This window comes from Sturnira hondurensis, unplaced genomic scaffold (assembly GCF_014824575.4).
Source record: "Sturnira hondurensis isolate 20B ecotype Veracruz unplaced genomic scaffold, ASM1482457v3 Scaffold0021143, whole genome shotgun sequence".
NCBI classification, from domain to species: domain Eukaryota; kingdom Metazoa; phylum Chordata; class Mammalia; order Chiroptera; family Phyllostomidae; genus Sturnira; species Sturnira hondurensis.
Window position 1 is genome coordinate 10,427,881 of NW_028093774.1, and position 12,552 is coordinate 10,440,432.

Genomic DNA, 12,552 nt, shown 5'->3' on the forward strand with positions numbered 1-12,552 from the left:
GCAGCACTCTGGTGTGTGGAGCTTGTCTGTCTCAGCAGTGGTCTGGGACCACCTCAGTTATACCTTGAAAGTGGTGTACTCCACCTTTCTGGGTCTTTTTGATAAATGTCTTGGCGCCCCTGATGCCGAGTGGGGAATTTTCCCAGGAACCTACGGGTGGTACGTGGCTGTTCTGCTTGACACCCCTGATGTAACAGAACCACTGAGTTCTATTGCTCTGGGTTCTATTGCCTGCCGCCAATAAGAACCATGACTCCCCATGCCAGAGTCTTATGAAGAGGAAAGGAATTATTATTAAAAAATTAAACAGATTTAGAATAATGGTGGAATTCTGCTTTTAAATCCCATGTTCTTTAGAAACGCCCCCCGCCACACACACACAGCCCTGTCCCCTCTCCCTCTTGCCAAACTAGGCCAGTCTCAGGAAAAGAAATATAAGTCTGTAGCTTAGTTGGGCAGATTCCCGTCTGTATTCTGGCTTCTTCCGGTCATCCATGCTCGGCTAGGTAGGCTCCTGCTCTTAATCCAAAACCACATTCTCATGGTAGGTGGAGGGGGGTGGGGGGTCCTCCTGCATCTTTTCAAACCAGGTGGCCAAGACCCTGCATTGCTGCTACACGGTCAAGAGACTTCTCCTTCCCCAGCCACACGGTCATGAAGGCAATGGCTGCCCTGCGCCTGGGTTTAAATCCTAGCATGGATCTTCCTCTGTTACCCCATTTCCCACTCCTCACACACTGGGTTACACCTGCCAGTAGTCTAGTTTCTTCTGCCTTTCTTGGCTGCCATTGTCAGTCTGGGCAGGCGTGGCCCAGTGGTGTAGAGCCAGAGGCTTTCCTACTCTCCTGAAGCACAATAAGCTCCTCAGCTGTATCACATTATGGGTTAGAGTCAAGCTCATGTCTCTGGCGGTAACCACGGGCACAGCTTTTAACACTACTAAAACACTGGTCAAGTTCTTCAGATATTCAAAGTAACTCTCAGTGGCCCTGCTCCACTTCCCTCATCTACCAAGCAATAGCTGTGAGGACCACCTCTGTTTTGGGGGAGACCTCTAGCTCAGCACCTGGTTACACTGATGCCAAGTGTCAAATTTCCCCAGGAGCCTATCTATGGGTGGTCCCACTTTGCAGACACAGCTGCTCTGACCAAGGAGGAGATACCTTAAGTGTGTCTCCTTGCCAGATGTGTCCACTCTGACTTAGGTAGTTCCTTTCTTGAACCAAAGTGTCATGGCTGACTGACAGCCATTTGGTTGACATGAATGACTCCACTTTGTTTTATATACTTTATACTACCTTGCTTGGACCAATGTCATTTAATCGGTCCTGCTCTCCACACTTGGCTTTTCATCTACTGGTGCTCCAGCTCATGCTTAACATACTGTGTTACAACAGATGGATCAGGTGAGTTCTGGGAAGGCAAATCTTTGGAAGTTGGATAGTTACTAACTTGTGTCATAGAATGATGGCAGTAGGGAAAGTAGAAAAACAAGAAATAGAAGAAAACAAGTGATCCAAATACAGGGGACTGTATAATTTACCATCTAATCCAGAACACTTTCGAGGATGAAAGGGGCACCGTTTATAATTATGCTGGGACAATAAACACAGCTGGCACTCTCCTTGGGAACCGATTAGACGTATATTAACTTAATAAGAAAGAGCAAGTATAGCTACTTTGCAGAGACTCTGTCTGCAGTTTGCTCCAGTACAAAGGAAACCAGACATCTCAGACCGATGCTGGATGGGCCATAAGTCCCAGGACAATTCACAACTTCCCCACCAGTTTAGGGTTATCTGTCTAGAACCATTTCAACTGGCAGTGGAAGGTCGTTTATGAAGCTAAAATCTAAATATACATAGTTACCATAGTGGAGAACCTTGTCACCTACGGTTTGCCAAGAGTGACCAAGTGCCTATTACCTTACTTGTATTTAACCCATGTCCCTATGCAGCTGCTCTTCCCGTTTCATCTCACAGGAGCGGAAACAGGCTCAGAAAGCTACGTGACTCGACCAAGGTGACAGGTGAACTGGCGCTCGGTCAGGGGCCGCAAGCCCCTGGGTCAGTCCACTGTCGGGCGCTGCCACCGCCTGGCACGTGGTAGACACGCTCTGAAATTGACGGTAGAGGGCATGGTAGGGCCTTCTCTACCCAGTTGCCTTGTTAGGCCATGAACTTCCACTTCCCTTTCGCTAACGTGCTGTAACCGGGGAGGACCGCGGAGAAGCAGCTGAGTGAGCACACAATAAGGCTGGTGCCGAACCTAACAAAGGCCCGATCGGCAAAGGCTCGCTGGGCTCTCCCACCTCAGTACCGCTGCAGTCTCCGCGACCTGTTGCCCGCACCCAAGATGGCGGCAGAGGCGCCTGCAGCCTCTTGCCCTTTCCAATCATGGCGGCGACCGGACCCGCCTCCCTGGGCGCCTGAGTCATGTGACCCACACAATGGCTGAGAGCCTACTCAGGGCTTCCCAGCAACGCCGAATGAAAGCTATGACGGCCGCCGCGGGTTCGGCGGGCCGGGCCGCCGTACCCCTGCTGCTCTGCGCGCTGCTGGCGCCCGGTGGCGCGTACGTGCTCGACGACTCCGACGGGCTGGGCCGGGAGTTTGATGGCATTGGCGCGGTCAGCGGCGGCGGGGTGAGCGGCGGGATGAGCGGCGGGAGGTGGGGTGCGCGGGGGCGGGGGCGCCGGGACCTGCCTCGTCCCGCCCCACAAACCCCTCGTCCTGGCTTCTCTCAGGGCGGGCTCCCCTGGCTCAGGGGTGTCTGCGCGCCCGCCGCGGGGCTGGGATCCCTGCTTGCTGGTCTAGGATGAAGCTGTAGAGCCAGTTAGGTTTAACAGATGAGCATCTAGAGGTCCATCGAATGACAGGTGTAGAAAGTGACACGGCTGGGACCTGAACTTTCAGCCTGGGCCCCGGGGCCCCGGGGCCCCGGCTGTGTTGGCCACAGAGGGCGCTCCGGGAGGGTGGCTGCAGAAATCCTAGGAGCTGGGGAGCCTCTCTCCCGAGGCGGGGAGGATGCCCCCCGTGAGATTCTTGGCTGTCCCTTTTCCCTTTCGGAGAGGTGGGTCGCGGAGTCAGAAGCGAAGCGGCGGACCGCTAGTGCAGGCAGGGTGCACCTGAGCTGTTTCAGAGGGGGGCAGTGCAAAACAGTTTTTTAAAATATATATTTGATTTTTCTATTACAGTTTGTATTCAACACTATTTTGTATTAGTTTCAGCGGGTAGACATTCACATTGGTTAGAAAGTTTTCCCTCTGTGATAATTTAAGTGCACCTTGTGGGTAGATAGCTCTTACAATATTGTTGACCATATTCCCTATGCTTTACCTGACATCCCCAAGGCTGTTTTGTAATTACCAATTAGTATGTCTTAATCCTATCACCCTTTTTTACCCCGTCCCCCAACACCTCTCCCCTGTGGCAACCATCAGTCTGTTCTCCGTATCTTTTACGTCTGAATAGGTTTTTATTGGAGGCAGGACAGGTAGCTCTAGACGTCTTTAGTAAGGCAAGAGGCCTGGAACCATCTGACTTTTTTTAAATGGCGGGCTTTACTAGCATCAACCGATAGTCTAGAATTGTTTATCGCTGGGGGGCTGTGTTGCCTACGGATGGGAAAGGCTCACGGGTGTGAGTTGCCCAATAGAAGTTTCAGTACCTCTGCACATCATTTTTTGTGCACAAGGAGAGGGAAACATTGGTTCAACAGCAAGGACAGTGGCTAGCCCCCGTTAGGGGGCCTAAGAATCACCTGGTGTGCTTGTTGAAATGCAGATGCTGGCCACCCCCCAACCCCCATTCAGACATAGCCTGGAGTGGGGCCTAAGAATCTGCATTTTAACAAGCACACCTTTTGATTCTCATAATGAGTATTGAGCGACAGTTTTTTTTTTCTGGTTCAAGGATCTTTGGAATAAAGGATGAATTTTTTTTAAACAAACTTTTAATTTTAGAATCGTTTTAGGTATGCAGGAGAGTTGGCAAGACAGTACAGAATTCTCAGGGACTCTGTAGCAGTTTCTCCTGTTATCAGCATCCCATATCAGTATGGTATATTTGTCACAAGCAATAGTGGTAACATTAATGGGAGTTCATATGTCCCTTCATATATCCTTAATTGTTAGCAAATGTTCTTTTTTTTCTGTTCCGGAACCCTGTCAAGCATACCAGTTACATTTAATGGTGTGTCTCCTAAGTCCTTTTTGGCTGTTACAGTTGGGATGAGTCAGTGTTATTTATGTGAGGGAGACTGGAGGACCACTCCAGCTTCGTGCAGAATCGTGTGGGCCCAGCTGATAATTTCCTTGGCCTTCTGATCACGCTGTCAGGTGGCCTCCAGGCATGGGAATTTGTAGCTTGACTGTTCTTGGCTTCAAACCAGATTTACTTGATTTTTGTCTCATGGTTGTTGCCACAGGTGGCAAAGACAAGGCTTGTGGGCTGGATCTGGCCCCCCGCCTTGTTTTATCTGGCCCAGCACCTTGTTTCTACCTGGTGGCAGAGCTGAGCTCCTTGCCTCTGGTTAAGGAGTAGTTACATTTATACAGTCCTAAAATTACATTTGGCCCGTTGAAGGCAACCTCGAAGCTGATGTGGCCCTGGGTGAAAATGAGTTTGACACCCCTGTATGTAACCTTTGTCTGGTCTTTGTTTTATTCTTGGTAACCTTTGGGTCCGCAGAGTTTATGGGGTGGACCTTTGAGTGGGAGGGATTTTCTTTTTTGTAACCTGGATCAAAGCTAAAGCTAATTTTATTGGAAACTATTAATGCTGAACTCTTGAATGGGTTGTTTGTTGGGTTGAATCAGGTGGAATTTGTGTCCTCAAATGCGATTCAGAGCTGGCTTGCTGGGTGGATGTTTTATGCTGGTTTCAGTAGGTAGATGACCAGTGTTGCTGCTGGACTGGCTCCTATTATGATTGCAGTGCCCTCAGCAGTAACTGTCAGGAAACTTGGGGTGGGGGGAAGGTTCATTACTCACAAGTCCTGGAAAGTAGAAGGTGGATTGCTCCATAGCTCATTGGACACCTGGGACCACACACTGAGTCTGCAGGTGAGAAGAGGGCGAGGGGATGTGTGACTTGAAGTGTCTGCTTTTATTGGGTTACAGGCGGGCACCTAGTATTTTGCAGACTCCCTCTGTTGGTGAATTTAGACTTAAAAGCCCCACTTGAACCTGCTTCTTTAGTTGTGTGGCTGGCAGCGTGTTTGAGATAGCCATCTTTGAAATGGATGCTTCTTTGAAATGGATGCCACAGTCATCAAAGCTTAAGTCAGGCAGTTGCATCACAAAAAAGAAGAAACCACCTCTCAGGGTTTACTGTGCAATTCATCCTTCATGCTGAGGCATCAGAGTCAGTGATGAAGATATTAACCGCCTGGGTAGCTAATCTGCTGAAAGTCAGGGGTAGGGCTGTCGTAACCTAGAAAGTACGCATCTAAATAGGATTGTACCAACACTCCTATAGTAATTATATAGGCAATACTTTGAAATTCAGTTCATAGCCATTGTTCCAAGCTTGAAGAGTCTTGCCGTGAAATCAGGCCAGTGATCCAGGGGCCCTAGGAATCTGTTCACTGGTTTTGGTAATACTGTGAAATGTTTTAACCTTTTGGTCCATCTGGTGTAAGTAGGTTTGAACCGATGCTAAGTGGGTAGATTGCTCCATATCTCCCCGAACCAGTCGCTTAGTCCTGAGAATAGGTCAGTTCAGGTTCAAGGCTGTGCCTCACTTCAGGAGGTGGTGATGCAGGTGGGCTTCCAAAGTTAGGCCTACACGGTGTAGGTGTTTGTGATGTTAAATCAAGTGTTTGAACTTGCTGAAAATGGCAGTCTTTGATTATGCTTCACTCAGCTTAAAAGTATTAAAATGAGAATTGCTTCATAACTCAGAGTAGGTGGATCTTATCTATTTTGATAGAGTCTCTGTGTGTAGTAGTTATATGTCTTAGGAGCTCAAATACTGATTAAATACTGAACAGGGTTGCGACACCTTGTTCGCACACCATTTTCAACTTCTTTGCCGAGTCCCTGGTGCCTCGCACGGTTTGCAGTGGTAAGTGGAATGTTCTCATTCACTCTTCATGTCTGATAGGGAAGGCGGTATGGCACAGTAGTTAGGGATGTGGACTTCAGAGCCAGGCATCTGCTCTGGGCTCTGCCAGTCACTGCACAGCCTTGGGAAGGTGACTTAAGCTTTCTCTGTCTCAGTTTCTTTTCTGGGGTCACAGTGCTACCTGTGATACCTGTGTCATAATGTGCCTGGTAGGAATGTTCTGAGGAAATATGTAAAATCCTTGGGGTGGCGTCAGGTACGTGACTAGTTTTAGTTAGCATCATCCTAGTTCATAGATCAGGAAGGCGGAAGTTGTTCTGAGGATGGTGAGTGCAACCACTGTGTGTATTCAACGCCTGCCCTTTGTTGAGGGCTTATTACTTGGCAGCTACTGTGCTCAGGCTCCCTCCCGTGCTGGCTGGAAAGAGCTCCAGGCCTCATTCAGAGATTGTGATTGGTAATTTTGTGATTTGCTACTGCAAATAACCCACTTCACAATGATTCGCCCTTGGTCACACAGCTTGTAAATGATGGAATCAGGATGCAATTAGGTTGCCTGTAGCAGTGCAACAGATGATAATGTAAAAGATATTAAGTAAGTGTGTATTGAATAAGAGAATAAGTGGGGTATGAGCTTGAATAGGACATAATCCCTGTCCACAAGGGATTTTAAAATGAAAAGAGTAAAGCAGTGGGGGAACACAGGGTGAAAAGACTTGTGTAGAGATATGGCCTGATGTCAAGGGAGTTCACAGGAGAGGGACCTACTTCAAACCAAGGGGCGGGGTGGGGGAGCACGGAGCCTCAGTACCCTTCCTTGGGGAGTTTGAGCAGAAGGCTTAATAAAGGATGAATTGGATGTGGAATGCATTCCAGGAAGAAAAAAGAAAAAAGCAGTTTTATTTGATTCTTACCTAGAGCAGAAGTCCCCAAGTTTTTTGGCACCAGAAACTGGTTTTGTGGAAGACAATTTTTCCAGGGACTGGGGTTGTAGGGATGGTTTTGGGCTGATTCAAGGGCATTACATTCAAGCTCACCTCCTGTTGTGTGGCCAGGGGTTGCGGACCCCTAATCTGGACTGAAGATGTAGAGTGACAAGAGTCAGAGTTAGGATGCAAATAATTAAGGGGTTTGGGTATAAGATGGTGCAGTTTGAACTTTATCCTGAAAGCTCTTGGAAGAGAGGAAGGTCTTGGTAAGTTTACACTGAGAAGTTTCATGATTAGACTTGTGTTTTATGTAAATTAATCTGGCAGTGTAGAGAACAGAATACAGGGAGGCAGATGGGAGACTCTGAGACTGTTGAGTCTACTCTAATAATTGAGGAGCCTGGATGAAGGCAGCTGGGTTGAAGAGGCAGGGATGGATTTTTTGAGACAGTAAGGAGGTCTTGGTGACTGAAGATGGATGGGAAGTGGGGTGAAAGGGTGACCCTAAGTTTATGGTTAAGGCAGATTGTTGTTCTTTACTAAGACAGCAAAGGCGGGAGAAAGAACGGATTTAGGAAAAAGTGGCCATGTTCGGTTGGGGATGCGTTGCAACGTGAGGTGGCTCAAGCCTGGGTGGCTCAGTAAAGGCTGGGGAGGTTCTGGCTGTGGGGGACAGATACGGGTGCCACTGAAATGTCAGGGAGCACACACACGAGTACAAATGGCACATTGAGCTCCATAGAAGTCAAGCATCTTGTCGTTGTCATATGCCTGGCAGGGTGTCAGTGGCTTGAACCTAGGGTGCATCTGGAAGTGATGTGCCAGCGTTTCATGATAAAACTGATTTCTTTTCTTTCCCTTGGGATACGTTATTGCTCAGTCACTGGTTTTGTGGTTTCTTTGTTCAAGAAGTCGTCAGCCTCTGGTGTGGGTCCCTGCGCCTTCCACCCCTGTCTTTCCATGCATCCCGACGCTGGTCTCGTGTGCGGTTTTCTTAGGGCCGCTTAGTCTGGGGATCATTGTGTGGTCATTCGTAACAACGACAGAGAGCACTGACAAACCTCCAATGAGAAGGAGGAGGGTAGTGCTTCCTTTCAGCATCTCTGCTTGTAATATCTCCCTGCAAGATGTTGAGGGTGAAGTTACCTGAGAGTCATCCTTCCTATCCTGGCTCCCAGATATGGCAGTTGACAAATGGCCTTTAGACAGAGAACTCAGGTTTCAGTTCTTTTTTTTTTAAGATTTTATTTATTTATTTATTTATCTTCAGAGGGGAAGGAGAGAGGGAGAGAAACATCAATGTACGGTTGCCTTTTGTGCGTCCCCTGCTGGTAGTTAGCCTGCAAGGAACCGGCCTGCAACCCAGGCATGTGCCCTGACTGGGAATCGAACCTCGATCGTCTGGTTCCAAGGCCCGCGCTCAATCCACTGAGCTACGCCAGCCAGGTCAGGTTTCAGTTCTTATAGTGACCACTCCCTGAGCCCAGGCCCTCAAGGTAAACTTGTGATCAGGAGGTTCATCAATAGAATTAACAAACTTACCTCCCAGCCAGCCCCTATCTCAGTAGAAGAAAAACTTGCTTCTTGCTTGGAACCTGTGTTTTAGCTACTGGACAAACAGTAGCCCCATTTGCCCAATGTGGGGCAGCAAAACAGATGCAGGCAAACAAAACAAAACAAAACAACCGGGGAAATGGCTTCACACAGCTCAGCTTTGCCTAAGAGCTGGTAAATATGGGCGGGGTGCATAAAACAGTATGAAAAAGTATTCGTGATTGGAGTTGCTTTATTCATACTTTTGAAACTTTTTTTTTAGGCAACCTCCCGACTTTTAGTAAATTACCCAGAGCCTTATCGATCTCAGATATTGGATTATCTCTTCAAGGTAATGAAAAAATAATTGTTTAGTGGTACCTGTGGTATTTTAGAAACTATGGTGAATTTTACCCATTATTTTGATCACCTTCACAATTCGAGGTTTTTTTTAATGGTAAATTACTTTTGGGATAAGTTGCTATGTATTTGAAGTTTAGCTTTGCTTTTCTCACCTGTAAAATTAAAGGCAGCAATTAGTAATTATCTTGAAGTGTTTTGTATGTTGTACAATGAATCACAGGTTAATACTGTTACTTCTTTCTCCAGCCAAACTTCGGTGCCTCTTTGCATATTCTAAAAGTCGAAATAGGTGGTGATGGGCAGACAACAGGTAGGAGTTTGGGGAATGGGATTCTCCCCCCAGCCCCCATCATTTGAATCTATGGTTAAACTTAATTTCAGAGTAAAAATAATGCCAACATTTTTATATTGATTATTGCTTAGTAGATTATTTCTTAACATTCTTTTTTCACTCTAGTGCTTTTAAAAATTGTATCAAAGTATATATTTTTTCCCATCAAAAACAGCATTTGGACTTTGGATTGTTTATTTAGTTGAAGTAGTCAGTAATAAACGAATCTACAGTTTTCTAAAAGCTGTATGCACTAGAGAGAATATAGGGACAGTTTGAAATTTATTAAAAAGTTAAAGTTTTTAATGTTGTATGAACGATGTAAGTTGTTATTAGCTTTAAGTAAAATAGGTGGTAAAATATAAGTCATCAGTATTTCAGGTACATAGCTCTTTTTTTCTTTTCAAAACAAAATTATTTTTAACCACCAAATCTTCACTCTTCACTGACTGTTTCAATTGGCTTTGTGCTGTACATGTAGTCAATGAAACGTTCATGGGCCAGGTTTCCAGGAAGGAGAAAAAGGAATTTAATTCTCTCAGTAATACTATATAGCTTATTATTGGTGGGTCAGATTCCATTGTAGTGAACTCTAGTCTGCTGTTTGTGCACTCTTGTTCCTGTTAGTGATTTGGAAGTAATCTGTGTTAAACACGTACCTCCTGGGGTGGTGTTAGTGTGTACTTTGTGTGCAAAGGATTGGAGTGTGAGAATTGGGTCTTAGGAGCCCAGCGATTCACACCCAGGACTGAGGAGCTGGGTGTGGAGGCCATGTGAATCTGAAGGTGGGTGTGGGACTTGCAAACCCCAGAGAGACCAAGAGCCCAGCACAATGTAGTTCCAGGAATTTGCCATTGTGTGAGGTGTTAACACTTCTCTTAACACCACTTACCACAGAAGTGGAAGGTGCTTACGATGCTTAGGATGATGAAAACAGATGAAATAATGTGCTTTGATCATCTATCCACAAGCTACATTGTGAGACTGTTCTCCTTTGCCCCACTTCAGGGTTGGAACTGGAGCACTCCTTTTGTGAGGTGTGTGTGTGTGTGTGTGTGTGTGTGTGTGTGTGGTGGCGAGCAGGCCCACCCACGGGGCACCGATAATGGAATTGCTTCTTTTCTCTTTCGCTGCCTCCCTTTCAGATGGCACTGAGCCCTCGCACATGCACTACATGCTCGATGAGAATTATTTCCGAGGGTATGAGTGGTGGCTAATGAAGGAAGCTAAGAAGCGGAACCCCAATATCACACTCGTGGGTAAGAAGTGAAGTTGGCCATGGGTATTGCAGTCTGTTTTCCTTTAACTTTGCAATTCTGAATCATGTAAGTGGAAGCTCTGTTAAAACTGGAGTGCTACTAATGTATTAATACTACCAGTATGCTACCAGTAGCAAAGTGCATGCCAGGCACGATCCTTTTTTCCTTAGATATTATTAGATATTATTTTCCTTTTATCCTTAGATATTATTTCTGATTTTTATAATAATTCTTGAGCAAGGCATTATTCTTCCCATTTTACATAAGAAGCAGTAGAGGCTTAGAGAGGTTATGCCTCTGACTTAAGGTCAGATAATTACTAAGTGGCAAAAGTAGATTTATAAAGTATTCCATTCCAGTGCTTTGCTAAACTTCTTTCTTCAGCAAAATTTCTCATCAAAATTTGTCAAGGGGCAATCCTATTTAAAAAATTGTGTATTACATGCAGGAATATGTTCCAACTCTTTGCCAAATTATGTATTATATATAGTAGCAGTCCCCATTTCTAGAAGCGCTACATCCAAAAGGTGTTTTGTTTGTTTTGAACCTCAGGGATGTGGGGTTGGAGTGATGCTGCCCGCAACCGCCCGCCCTGCGGAGTTCAGGTTCCAGTGGCAGGGTCGTGGGTGGCCCGCTGGTGGGACCGCGCTCATTTCCCAGCAGTGAGCGTCCTTGTAAAAAGCTTCACGTGTGCACAGTGGTGGCGTGTTCTCATCATTGGAAATGAATTTGATTTTTTGAAACAGGCTTGCATGTTCAGGCTAGGTTCAGTGAGACTAATGAGATTTCAACAATGACATTAAAAGACAAGTATAAGTTTTCCTAAATTAAATGTTGAGGAGTCAGTGTGTCCCTTGTAAATGGACTTTTGTAAGAGATTCTGGGAATGTTTGGAGCAATAAGAAGCACCATTGACTTCAGCACTTACCGGCCCATTGGGCTGTCTTCAAGGTCAGTTCTTGTTCAAGTGTAGGAAACCTGGCATGCGAAATGCTGTCCTAACCAAGGCTGACACATGGTGGACCTTTGGAGTGTATTTGGCATTTCATTGTTTTAAAATGTTCCATTATTTTAATGTCACATTTCTTATGTAAATACACATAGACATTCCTCCTGAGTTTAGAAAAATAAACATTTTGTTATTTTGATTTTGAATTTTTTAGTAGTGAACTAGGTTGATAACATATAAACAATTAAGGAACTTAACTGTTGACTTTAATATATCAGTGACAGAATTAGGATTTAGAGTTGTAATTAGTGCTTCTAGTATTCTCGTTTTTTCACTGAAAATAATAAAAGGGTATTTGAAAAATGTGGATTATTTAACAGACATCATTTAACAAGGGAATATTTATTTTCCCCATTGAGTCATTGGCATCTATATTGATATAAAGGCAAGCTGGTTTTGCTGAATTTCATTACCTACTTTGTATTTGAAGTAGCCTTCATACTGAATGAGGAATTTGTACTAGACTCACCTGGTAGGAGCGATCAAGCGTTGGCTTTTCAGAGCCCTTTGGTTCGCCCTCGGACAGCAGAAGTTGGATATTGAACATCCGCTATAGAGGGTGGTAGAGATGTTGACTTAACTGCATGTTTTTCTTTCTATTGGTAAGTTGTCTTTAGGAGAGGTGTTTGTTTTTGTCGCTGTTGGTTTTCAATTCTTTTTCTTAAAAGAGCATTTGGAGTTATCATATCTGATCTAGGGGTCAGTAAGAAATGATAGTGTTGAAGGGATTTTGAGAATTTGTGTAGGGCGTGTAATCTTTCCTTTAGCCAGGTCTGTATTGTTTTTTTTGTTTTTTGCTTTACCTATGTTCTGTTGGTTACTTTTACTTTGTTTTCAAGAAGGCCAGCATTGTCACACCCACTGTGCCTCTCTGCAGGGTTGCCGTGGTCCTTCCCCGGATGGCTGGGAAAAGGCTTCAACTGGCCTTATGTGAATCGGCAGCTGACTGCGTACTACGTCGTGACCTGGATTGTGGGTGCCAAGCAGCATCACGATTTGGACATTGATTATATTGGGGTGAGTAATATATCTAACACGTGCTTAGTAATATATCTAACAC

General features: G+C 45.5%; 1 protein-coding gene across 2 annotated transcripts in view; it reads left to right on the plus strand.

Annotated features, from left to right (window-relative positions):
• The first annotated feature begins 2,372 nt into the window (after positions 1–2,372).
• GALC (galactosylceramidase) overlaps positions 2,373–12,552 on the plus strand; it is a 42,051-nt gene continuing 31,871 nt past the window's right edge. The window contains exons 1-5 of one of the 2 annotated variants that reach the window (XM_037031358.1): positions 2,373–2,629; positions 8,814–8,882; positions 9,140–9,203; positions 10,370–10,483; positions 12,370–12,509. In XM_037031358.1, the coding sequence (XP_036887253.1) occupies positions 2,450–2,629; positions 8,814–8,882; positions 9,140–9,203; positions 10,370–10,483; positions 12,370–12,509 (567 nt within the window). In that variant the 5' untranslated portion in view covers positions 2,373–2,449. Of the gene's footprint in view, positions 2,645–8,813; positions 8,883–9,139; positions 9,204–10,369; positions 10,484–12,369; positions 12,510–12,552 lie in introns of both variants that reach the window. The other variant, XM_037031357.1, reaches the window with a different exon arrangement.